Here is a 13,259-nt window from a genome sequence, read left to right on the forward strand (position 1 = left end):
TGTTTGACCACAACCGAATTAGAAAAATTTGTTCTTTTTTTGTAAAATAATGTGTTACGAAATTAGAACTGGAGCGATGAATAATTATCTTACCTTCGCCACTTTGCCATTTCTGTTTCTATTGAAGACTAAACAGGTTTATTATATTCTTTACTAATTTGATAAAGAAAAGCTGGTTAGAATGATAACACTCCAGCTGTTAAAAATCAAAAGCTAAGCACATTTTTGCTCACTTTGAGAACAAAAAAGTTATTCACGTTTTTTCATAAAGCCGTGATTTGAAAAGCGATCAAATTGGGACATGGTCATTTTGAACAACTTTAAGTAAATCTCATCTGAAGATTTTTAAAACTTTTATACCAATTTTGTCAATTTATACAGATTCAATCCAGATATGAAAATATAGTAAGAAAATTTGAGTTATTTGTTGGATGGTTTAAAATGGCCGCTCAAACTAAAAATGGTAAGCGTGCGTTATGACACAATTGAGGGGCGTTGTTCATAAGAGCGATGCTTCATTAAACCGAAATTCATTGATATTATGAAAAATATGATGCTTTAAATTCTTACATGCCTTTCAATTAAGTCTACTTTGCTGTTGTGACTAAAACGGTTAGTGAAAACCGTTCGAAAATTAGCAAGATTTTTGTTTCTCGTTGTTTTTCAGTCAAGCAATTTGAGCATTTTGTACTCTAGAACTAATGAGCGATTTATTAATTACAACGACTGATTGTGTTAGTTTATATCATGAAAGTTGTTATATGAATAAAATAATGACAGGAAAAAATAAGACTTAAAAAAACCATACATAAATAATTATTTCGAGATCTTACGAATTCCAATTTTGGTACTTTTTTCTCACAAACTTTAGATAATTTTTCAGTTTTTTCAAGCAACTTTTTTCTGTTAAATGTGAAGTAGGCTAAATGATACACAAGCTAACAGAATTGAAGAGAAAGGAGAAGGAGTGATTAAATTAGACTTACCTTTTAAATCACACAAAAGACCACCAGGTGTTTTGATTGCATTCCTCCATGTGATTTACAAGACATGCTTCTTTTTTGTTATGGTTCGCATATTGATGCTATAACTAACAATTATAACCACAAGCCATGTACCTGGTTATAAATGAGCAATGTTTTAGTCAAACAGGTTATGTATAGGAAATGTTGTTTGGCTTACGTCTTTTGAAATAAGCCATGAAAAACTGGATTTGCATGAAGTCAAAAAAGGTTGAGAAAAATTTTAGAGGTTAACAAAAGTGAGTTTGAAACGTAAAGTTGATTTAAAAAATGAAAATAAAAACTGTTTTCAAAGAAAAGATTTTCAGCAAAATAACTCAGGGTCAATTTTTCATAATTAGTGTCGTTAACGTTCTGAAATTTGAATCGACGATATTGAAAGTTTTCTGTGTACAGGTTAGCGTACAAGAAGGCAAAAAATGCATGTAGCCTAAAAAGTTTAATAACACTGGGTAAATAGTTTTTGTTTAATTAGCTCCAAATAAAACTCTTTTTTTTTCTTTCGAATTGGATAAGAAACAAGTCAAGCGTTTGGTTTTGCCACTTGCAAAAAAATGCGCCCTTTGTTAATTCATGGCGTAATTATTTTTGTGGTGTCGTCAAGGTTTGTGAATGGGAGTTATTTTTGTGAAGCATATGGCGAATATTTTCCACTTGGTATTTTTAGGTCACATGACAAAACTGCTCTGATTTGCGGTGACATCTGTTACAATTCTGCACTTCATCTCTTTTGAGCGAAGTTTTACTGCGCTCCTTTTGTATTTGCAAAACCTTTGTAAATTCTACTAGTCTGAGTCCCGGGCCGAGGATTTCGGCCAAAATTATGTAAGATCAGCGGCAACTAGCGTTGACAAGTCAGAAAATTCACCGCAATTTTCTTACATAATTTTGCGTTGAATGCGTTGAATTTAAAGACAAAAAATCAACGCATTCAGCGCAAAATTATGTAAGAAATGGCGGTGAATTTTCCAACTTGTCAACGCTAGTTGCCGCTGATCTTACATATTTAGCGTTGAATTTAGCGTAGATCTTACATATTTAGCGTTGAATTTAGCGTAGATCTTACATATTTTTTGGCGTTGAATTTGGCGTTGATCTTACGAAAAATCAACGCGTAGAACTCTGGGTGCCGGACTCGAACCACTGACCTCCTGTTTACTTGTCGCCTCTTCTACCATTTCGCCACCGTACCTTGGTTTCCTTAAGAGCTGTAATCCTTATAAAGCGTAGATCTTACATATTTTGCGTTGAATTTAGCGTAGATCTTACATATTTTGCGTTGATTTTAGAGTAGACCTTACATATTTTGCATTGAATTTAGCTTAGAACTTGCATATATTTCGTTGAATTTAGCCTTGATCTTACATATTTCTCGTTGAATTTAGCCGAGATCTTACAAAATTTCAAAGTATTCAACGCATTTATCATGTGAGAAGCACTGGGAAAAATTTAAAATTTTTTTTAAATTTTGAAAAAAAATTGAATTCCTAAAATGGTCTGAAATGGTTTTTGCACCGTAAGAGAGCAAATGGTTATTTTTTGCTGACTTCATTTTTCTCAATTGTGCAGTATAGGGGTCGAAACAGTGAAAAAATTAATTTTTCGAAAAAACTTGAAAAAGTTTTGAACTCGTAAAATGGTCTGAAACGGATTTTGCACTATAACAGAGCACTAAAAAGTGATTTTTCTCACCTGTGCAGAGTAGGGTCGAAACAGTTAACAAAATTGATTTTTCCAAAAATAAATTTGGAAAAGTTTTTAAATCGTAAAATGGTCTCAAATGGATTCGGCACCATAAAAGAGCACTAAAAATGATTTTTCTCTGACTTCACGTTTCTCACTTTTGTAGCATAGGGGTCGAAACAGTGAAAGAATAGATTTTTCGAAAAAAAAACTTGGAAAAGTTTTGAAATCGTAAAATGGTCTCAAATGGATTTTGCACTATAAAAGAGCACTAAAAAGTGTTTTTTTTGTTGACTCCGTATTTCTCACATGTGAAGTATAGGGGTCAAAACAGTGAAAAAAATGACTTTTTGAAAAAAAAACTTGAAAACTTATAGAAATCATAAAGTGGTCTGAAATGAAATTCAAAAAATTCAACCTTAAATTTGTAAGATCTACGCCAAAATTCTACGCAAAATATAAAAGATTGGTGTTGAAAGCGTCGAATTTAGGTAAGATCTACGCTTAATTCAACGCTAAATATGTAAGATCTACGCTACAATTCAACGCTAAATATGTAAGATCTACGCCAAATTTCAGCGCAAAATATGTAAGATTGGCGTTGTATGCATTGAATTTATGTTAGATCTACGCTAAGTTCAACGCTAAAAATGTAAGATCTACGCTATAATTCAACGCGAAATATGTAATATCTACACCAAATTTTAACGCAAAATATGTAAGATTGGCGTTGAATGCGTTGAATTAATGTAAGATCTACGCTAAATTCAACGCTAAATATGTAAGATCTACGCCAAAATTCAACGCAAAATTATGTAAGATTGGCGTTGACTGCGTTGAATTTATGTAAGATCTACGCTAAATTCAAGGCTAAATATGTAAGATCTACGCTAAAATTCAACGCTAAATATGTAAGATCTACGCCAAATTTCAACGCAAAATATGTAAGATTGGCGTTGAATGCGTTGAACTTATGTAAGATTTACGCTAAATTCAACGCTAAATATGTAAGATCTACATTAAAATTCAACGCTAAATATGTAAGATCTACGCCAAAATTCAACGCAAAATTATGTAAGATTGGCGTTGAATGCGTTGAATTTATGTAAGATCTACGCTAAATTCAACGCTAAATAAGTAAGATCTACGCTAAAATTCAACGCTAAATATGTAAGATCTACGCCAACTTTCAACGCAAAATATGTAAGATTGGCGTTGAATGCGTTGAATTTATGTAAGATCTACGCTAAATTCAACGCTAAATATGTAAGATCTACGCTAAAATTCAACGCTAAATATGTAAGATCTACGCCAAAATTCAACGCAAAATTATGTAAGATTGGCGTTGAATGCGCTGAATTTATGTAAGATCTACGCTCAAGCGTAGATCTTACATAAATTCAACGCATTCAACGCCAATCTTACATAATTTTGCGTTTTTTAGCGTTGACACCTCGGCCCGGGGTGTTTCATTGTTAAAGAAGCAGCCTGGGAACAATCACTTTTCTAAAATTACTGTTACAACCCTGCAACCCTACAATATGCCCAACTGGATGTTCTTTATTTTGTCAATTTTAAGTGATCGAATTATGTGAGCTGTATCACCAGTGTGCTTTTAAAATTTTTCTCTTTCATTTTGATTGCTCCTTTTATAAACTTTTTAATCTTACTTAAGATTGAAAGTTTGTATCATCACTTCAATTTTGAAGATAGGACGACTGATTACCAACCTTTTCTTCCATTCGCTGACTTGTAAAGTTTTGGTGTTTTTATTTTATTCTGAATTTCTAACAATTTTAATAAAGATATAGTTTTCACGGCAAAAAAGACGGGAAAATTGATTTATCTGGAAAAATGTTGCTTTTAACTGAGCAAAAATTCCACTGATAGAATCTCAAAATTTTTTTACCCAAAATTTAATTTTTTTACCTCTGCAATAGCGTTTATAATTTGTATTAGGTGGCCTCATCTCAGGAATATAAGAAATTATTTTGGTTTAACACTTTTTAGCAGCAAAAGACAAATGTATAAGTGGAAAACTGCAACATAAATGGCCTGAACGAAGGTTTAGAACAGCAGTAATTAGAGTAGATGACCATCAATTCACCAATTTCCTGGGCTTACATCAATTGACTATAATTGATAGTCACACATATTGACTACAAATTTTAGGTGAGTCCTGAGGAAAATTTGCTGAAATTTGATTTGCTTAAAAGTTGATAAATTTTACCCATAGGGAAAGTATTTTCTCGCCATATACAAAACAAATTTTGGCATAATGAGATGATTCAAAATCATATAATCTAAATTTAGATTGTGGTTTGTTGTTGCCGTGATTTTCACTCTATATTTCAAAGCAGAATGACAATAGTTAGACTCGACCGTAATTGTTCCTACCCCCTTTAGTGGGGGAGAAACTATATACTCAACTATATACTCAATTTCTGCCAATCGATATATTCATCGTACATGATTGTGAGTGGTATCATTAGAAAGCTTTTTCATTTTTTTTGATAAAAAATGGCATCGAATATGCTATTTGGCCCACTTTCTCCAGTTTGACTGGTGGTGCAGACATAAGACTGCTGACATATTCATCTTTTACCCAAGTAAGGGCTAATTGTGCCGCACGGAAGAATCTAAGAAAAAATTCTTGAAATAATACTTTTCCGGTATTTTGGCAAACCGATAATTATGAAAAACGCTTAGTTTATATTTGATATATTAAGATTTTCGCTTGTCAAAAAATACAATGAACTATTTTTAAACAAATGCGACTTTTAACAGCCCAGCAGCGTTAAGAAGGCATGTTTTGGTCTCATCATTGAGTTTGTGATGAAAAAAGATTGGGATTGTATTTTTCGGTTTTTCGCCTTTGAAAAAATTTGTTGCAATTTTTTTCATCCCAATTAATAAACAGTATTTTCTCATTTAAAAGTGCAATTAATAAGAAGTCCCTTTATTATCCAGAAAGATTTAATGAAACAAAATTGTGTTTTCTGAGTAATGTTTTATGCTCATGGTTTTTTTGGCTACTACAAATTGCTTTTGTAAATTTTTATTCAGTTCCTTAGATTTTCAAGCATTTGATGTTCTTTTTGTAGTCTTATGACTGACTCTAAATTATCAATATTTTGATTGAGTAGCTAGGAATCTATTAATGAAACTTTTTAGTTTGTTTCGTTCATGCATAATGCCCTTTGGTAATGTACATAGATAAGTATACAAAATTCCTCGTTTAATTTTGATGTAATGAGTTTTCGGTCAATTTAAATATAGAGAATAGAGAAGAGCAAGCTCAATTCTGGTCTGGTTGTGGAGTTGTATGGTTCCATTATTCAGATTTTAATGGGATTTTAAGAGAATGATTTCCAAACATACCTCAATTTTTGACCAATCAAAATTCAAGACAAAAAAAGGAAAAAGAACATAAATAATAATTACAACGGAAAGCTTATGGTTTCATTGCCTCAGCGCCGTTTGCCTTAAACAATTTGAATTCTGCCTGTATTAAGAGTTAATGTGGCGTCTTATGACTAAGTCTCAATAGCGACATTTACAACTGGAAACTGGCTTCCTCGGCAATAACAAGTTACAGAATCTAAAATTTATCAGTCGAAAACTTGCAGTTGTTTTGTCTTACAGATTTAAAAAGTTGTTATCGAATAATAATGGATTGTTGAGATTTTTTCAATTTGAATCTTATTTTTGCAATCTATAAGTAAGCGTATTCTCATAGAAGAGAGGTCGCATTATTTGTCAACTGAATTATAAAATAGTCTTAAATGTTGTCCTAGCATTCTAAAAATTGTTTTTTGGTGTTGATACCACCAGTTTTTATAAATTTACTGTTTATTTTGTTCACATTTTTTAACAATTTATTTTCTCACTTTTTGTCTTGTCCCATCATCATATTAATTGCACGTTAACGGCTGGCCGCATATCACATTAATGGGGTTGAATTAAAACGCAAATGAATAAATGTTAGTGAATAATGTTTTTTTTTTGTGAATTGGTTTTGAACTTATGGGCCTCGAGAGCTGTATTTTTTCTTTTTGTAGTCTTATAACATTATAGACAATAACAGGTCTCAACGGTTGTGCGTGAGGGTATAAATGAAGCCATTGAATGATTTCAGTTGATAGCCGATTGCTTCATAATAAAAAGATAATTTGTCATATAAGGTTTTCTCCATTTATTTTGATGCAAGAAGGCAATACATACACTCGACTTAAATTGTTCCGACCCACTTTAGTAGGCGAGGAACTATAAACTCAACTATCTCCTCAATTCTAGCCGATCGATATATTGTTTGTACAGGACATTGAATGGTATCATTTAAAAGCTTATCAAGCGTTGAATATTAAATATTAAAAAAAGAGATTTTTTTGAATTTCCGTTTTTCCTAGTTGTTAGAGAGGATTAAAGAGTTGCGATCATTAGCCTAATTTCCGTTAACTTTTTCGGAAATTTGGTTGCAGTTTTTAACAATTTTTGATAAACTGTGATAAAAATGTGAACAACAGTCTCATTGGTTTTACGTTTAAAGATATAGGAGAGTTGATGAACTGTTTGAACCCACTTTTTTGTTAAATTTTTCAGCTAAATTTTTGAAACTTTAGCATTGTTTTCCTTTTTTTTCTTAAAAAAATGGCATCGAATATGCTATTTGGCCCACTTTATCCAGTTCGACCGACGTTACAGACAAAGAAATTATTTACACAATCTTATTTTACTCAGTTGAGGGCTAATTGTGCCGCCAGTTCCTATGAAAAAATTCTGGAAATGTTTTTTCCGTTCTTTTGGAAAATTAAACCGATGTTTATATTGAAATGCATAGATTATTTTTGATGAATTAAGATTTTCGTTTATCAAAAATTATAGTAAAAGATTTTAAAACAAATGAGTTTTCTAACAGCTGAGCAACGATAGGCAGGCATTTTTTGATCTTTTTGTTGAGTTGCGATTAAAATGGATTCGGATTGGGTCTGTCATTTTTGAAACATTGGTTTTGCATTTTTTCATCCCAATTTCTGGACAATCTTTTCTCATTTAAAGGCGCAAATAACAAGAGGTCATTTTCTAATCCAATAAGATCTAATGATACAATATTCGGATTTATAGGTAAAGGTCTTGGTTTTTATGGCTTCTATAAAATGTTTTACTAGTTTTTTTTGAGTTCTTGAGGTCTTCAAGACTTTGATGTCTGCGTTTTTGTAGTCTAATGACTGACTCTAACTAAATAAATTTCTATATAGGAGTCTAGGAAGCTTTTAAAGAAACTTTCTGATTTGCTTATTTGTTGCAAAAGGTTTTTTCTCTATTATAACCCGATAAGTATCCAAAATTCCTCGTTTAATTTGGATATAACAACTTGTTGGTCAACAAATTTTTCCGGTAACATTTGGTGCACTTATTTACTGAAAAAGCAGCAGGAGCAAGATCAGTTTGGTCTTGTTTTGGAGATTCATGGTTCGAAAATTATTCGGATTTTAATGGGGCGCTGTATATGTTTTTTGAAATACATTTTTAATGTTTGTTACAGACCCGAATGATTACAAAACATACCTCAATTATTGTGCAGTCAAAACTCAAGTCAGAGGGCGGCTAATGAACAAACATAATGATTTCAGCGAAAAGCATGTGGTTTTTTTTGGCTTCAACAACGTCTGCATAAAAGTGTTTGCCAAATTTTGAGCTCTCCCTGCATTATTTGTTAATGTGTAGTCTTTTGACTTAGTCCCATTGTTGGCATGTACATTCGGCTTCCCAAGCATATGAAATTGAGAACATCTAGAATTTATCAGTTGAAAACTTGCGGCTGCTATGTCTTACGGTTTAATACATTGAATTTCAGAAAATAATAGATTTTGAGGTCGCATTCTTTTACAAAATGAATTATAATATAGTGCTAATTGTTATTTGAGAATTTAAATAATTGTCTTTTGGCGTTGATGATACGAGTTTTCATAAACTTTCTATTTTATTTGTTCATATTTTTCATTATTTTATGTTCTTTCTTGCTGTCTTGTCCTATCATCATAACAATAGCCCATAAATAAACAATTGGCATACTGCATTAATAGCGTTGAAATAAGGCGCAACTGATTATATTCAAATTTTTAATGAATAGGTTATGATCGTATCGGCTTCGACACCGTTTCTCGCAAAATTGAAATGAATTCTTGATTTTTGGCTGTATTTTGTTCTTTTAGTAGTCTTACGACATTATAGATAATGGCAGGTCTGAACAGTTTTGGATGATGGTATAAATGAAGCCCTTGAATGATTTCAGTTGATAGCTGGTTGCTTTCATGATTTTGAATTTAATTGTTTTTGTTTTCTGTCTACTTGCTAGTTATTCTCAATAATGACAGTTCTCATATCTTTTCTGGTAAAATGCAACAAATTTGGTTGAGTTTACTTTCAATCTGATGCTATTTCGACTTTTTAATTAGGTTGAAATTTTGTCGTAAAAAAACTTATTGTTTTTATTTGATTTTGTAGTTTATCTTGTCTCTTACTCTGCTTAATGGCAGTATCATCGACTCTCTATTGAGTTATTGTTTCATTTTAATCTTGGTTAGAGTTTAAAGGGATTTTGTAAATGGATAAACCAATTATTTTCGAACAATTAGTGTTTTTTGAAATTTTTCTGTCCCTTCCTCATTTGGTGGACAATTAAGTCAAAAACGTGGTCGAGCGGGGTAGGAGCATTATGTGAGGACGCACATTACCGAGCCTTCTTGTTGATTTCACAATCATATTCATTAGTTCGAACACAGTTTTTGTCATCAATGATTGCAAAAGCTCCTATGGGCGAGGGGACTCACTTTCATCTAAGATCAGGTTTTAGCTCCTTTCAGCTTACTGAAGATCCGATTTGTCTCATCTGACTTAAGCTTGTTAATGTTGTGTTCTGATCAGATTAGGCTCTGTTTAAAATTACTGATCACTATAGCTGCATCTCAACTCGCTGCGGGCTTTCATATGTGTTTGAGCCCATTTCTAACCGTCTTTCCCTTTCAAGATTATCTCATGTGATCTGGTCACAGTCATTTTTGATCGCAGACCTCGACTATTATAAAGAATTATAGCAAACGAAACCAACCAACCTATCAGTGATTTTCTTCACTTTATGTCGGATAGACCCGCTTCCCTTTGACAGAGAAGCTCTTTGAACTTCTTCACCCCAATTGATCGACAGTGACACACAAGAGCCCGAATGCCTGCCGAGAAGCGAAGCCGAGCGCCGACGTTTCGTCGTGTTTGAGGGTTTCGTAGTTGAGTTGCTCTGTGGATTGTGGAGATTACCAACTGAAATTGTTGATGAAAGAAGAGGCGAGGAGAACTGAGTTGAAGTATTAAACGATCGTTTTCTATGCTCAGCTTGGACTATTGTAGAGGCTGATATTGGACCTGAAATTTCAAATTTGATCACAATCGTGCCAAAAATGGCCAACGATCGTGCAGAATTCCTGATAAGCTAAGAAGGACATTTATGATTCGTACAAGTTCCCGGTTGTCCTACAAAGATTATATAAGATTTTCCACTAGGCATGAAAAAAATGAAAATATTTTCGAAACCATAAAAATGGTATAATGTTTTTTTTGGAATAGTAATCATACAGGGCCATCTAGATAATTGCTCAAAAAAATGGTAGAGATATTGACGTTGTGTTAGTACATAGAACAGTTTGCATAATTGGTTCTTCCACTGACTTGGGTAATTTTTTCCGCCCCGAAAACACAATTTAGAAAAACTTGTTGGATACCCAGGCTGAGGTGCCAGACGGAAGCAAGTATGTCCAGACCGTCCCAGACGGAAGTTGCCTATGTCCACACTTTCGTGCGTTCGCCAGACTTTCGTGCGTTCATGTCCAGACTTTCGTGCGTTCACCAGACTTTGGCGCGTTCATGTCCAGACTTTTGTGCGCTCACCCAACTTTCGTGCGTTCAACCGATTTTTGAGCGTTCATGTCCAGACTTTCGTGCGTTTACCAGACTTTCGTGCGTTCATGTCTAGACTTTTGTGCGTTCACCCAACTTTCGTGCGTTCAACCGATTTTTGAGCGTTCATGTCCAGACTTTCGTGCGTTTACCAGACTTTCGTGCGTTCACCCAACTTTCGTGCGTTCAACCAACTTTCGTGCGTTCATGATATCATAGGTTACGACATACAACAACGGCTATGAGATCAACTAAAAAAAAAACAGAAAACAGCCAGATGATTGAGCGCAACTTTGAAATCTGTTGGCTTCCAGATAGGCATACCCAAAGATTACTTTTGCCAGCGAGACGATTCACTCATTCTTTTACCGGCCCCAAACTTATAACGTTGATGTGAGCTTTTATAGATTCAGACTACCCAGGTCTAGGCACAGACGTATGAAAAGACAATGCTCGACCCAAATGTACTATGAACAAACCCGGCAGATTGCCGGAAAATAGCCGCCGTTGATTCCAATAAGCATGATTGGGATTGAAAGAATAGAAGATATTGAAAAAAAAAAGATTTTTGTACAAAAACATTTCTTAAGTCCGATTTATTTTGATGGCATTTCGTAGTTGAACATAACGTACTTCTGTTTCTTAGAGAGAGGCTACAGGGGCTACTATCAATACCAATAAGCATTAGAGATGGTAACTAAGACTTATAGGAACGACGTTCAAATAGCGGGCATCTAAAATTGGGCTTTATAGGTTTATCCCGTTTCTACTTCTGACTTCAATTTTTTATACTGACTCTGTTCATTTTGAATTGCTTTGCTGAGCAACTGATGTTCAAAATCATTTTTAGCATCAATAGAATGAGAGAAGAGAGAAACTAGCCTAGAGAAGTCAAAAAGATATCACGCAAAATGATGAAAAAGCGGCAAAATGAGGTAAAGCGAAACATTTTTTTATTCGACAAAGTAAAAAAATTATAGCAGGACAAGTCCTGACGTACAATTCAAAGAATTTTCTTTGACTAAACAGAAAACTAAACCTAGAACGGACTATGAATGGATTGGGAAAACCATTTAGAAAAAAAATCCGATCCAAAAAAATCGAAAAAACTATAAAAATCAAAGTGAAATTGCCGCATGTGAACAAAAAACCACAACCGATAAGGCGAAATTTTGTTCAAACACCGTATTCTCACTCTACTTTAAATTTAGAGCGAAAAAATTTCACGCCGCAAAACCACTCGCTTTTTTGCTCCATTTCCTGTTTCGGCGTGACCAAAATCACTACTCCAATTTGACTTCAAAAATCATGAAAATGTGTGAACAGATCTTAAAAAAAGACAGCGCCCCATTACAATTCAAATTATTTGAACTGTAAAAAAATAGGACCGCTATAATAGCCGGCTGAGAAGATGAGACCGGCTATTAAAAATACCATACTCGACTCATTTGAGCTATGAAAAGATTTTAGCTGGACTTTAAGACATTCTGGACTTTAGCTCGACTCAGATTATTCGCAAAAGTCTTTAGCTGAACCCAAAACTTTACAAAAAGAATTTAGCTTGACCCAAAATTGAGGCTGGACTTAAGCTCGACACAATGTTTGCAAACAAAGTCGAGTTAAAGTCTTTTCATGGGTCCATCATTGGCCTTTTCATAAGTCTGCTATTTTGCCATTAAAATTTTTCGTGCAATATTGCATGTAACGTAGTCAGCGTGTATGCTACTTCAATTTTTACAATTTAGAAGAACCATTAATCTATCAAAAACAAAAATGCTTTACTTATAAAAAAAGATAGTTCATAATTTTGGAAGGGGAAACAAACTGAATAAAGCCGAAATTTTGTCATGGCTAATGGGACTAGGACCAATAAACTTAAGCTAGCTTTTTTCATTGAATAACGTAATGTGGTAATATACTCGAGCTGCCACATTTCTTTATCTTAAGATTTGACGAAAATCTTAATGCTTTTGGCAGTTTTCCCTGTTTCCTAAGTTGGACTGCTTTGGTGCAAAGCTATTTAGGCTTGCTCCGGCTCTGCTTCTGTATGTACAGAAGCTGAAAAAAAATCAAAAAATTTTGGATTTTGAAAAAAATAGACTTATGAAAAGACTAATGGTGGACCCATGAAAAGACCTCTACTCGACTTTGTTGGTTATGAAATGACTAATGATGGACCCATGAAGGGACCTTAGCTGGACTTTCGTCGTTATGAAAGACTTAAGCTCGACCCATGAAAAGATATTAGCTCGATTTAACTAGGAAGCCCGGCCGTGTAATTATAGTCAATACCCCCCCCCCCCCTACTAGACGTTAAAAGTCTTTTCATAAGTCGAAGCCTAGGCCTGGGTAAAGATTTAACTAATCAGACTAATGGACCGGGTCGCCACTTGCTAGGTTTCATACACGGATCATAAATGATGTCATACAAATCATTGCGTAATCCTTGCATGAAATCAAAGCAATCATATATTGCAACAAACTAACGCAATTTGGACAGATTTCACAACTCACATTCATGGAAAAAAGTTATTGCAACATTGCAACATATTTAATTTTAGAAAAATTGTGTAAAAACGCTTTTGGCGATATCAACGATTGAGA

At 33.8% G+C, this 13,259-nt stretch overlaps 1 protein-coding gene across 5 annotated transcripts in view; it reads right to left on the reverse strand.

Annotated features, from left to right (window-relative positions):
• Positions 1-13,259, reverse strand: part of LOC142337400 (uncharacterized) — a 113,352-nt gene that overhangs the window by 73,246 nt on the left and 26,847 nt on the right. For 3 of the 5 annotated variants that reach the window (XM_075386570.1, XM_075386571.1, XM_075386569.1), the window contains exon 7: positions 9,821-10,124. In XM_075386570.1, the coding sequence (XP_075242685.1) occupies positions 9,821-10,124 (304 nt within the window). Of the gene's footprint in view, positions 1-93; positions 420-986; positions 1,094-9,820; positions 10,125-13,259 lie in introns of those variants that run through there. The other 2 variants (XM_075386574.1, XM_075386573.1) reach the window with 2 other exon arrangements.

Source organism: Convolutriloba macropyga, chromosome 4 (assembly GCF_964194025.1).
Source record: "Convolutriloba macropyga chromosome 4, txConMacr16.3, whole genome shotgun sequence".
In the NCBI taxonomy this organism is placed as follows: Eukaryota; Metazoa; Xenacoelomorpha; order Acoela; family Convolutidae; genus Convolutriloba; species Convolutriloba macropyga.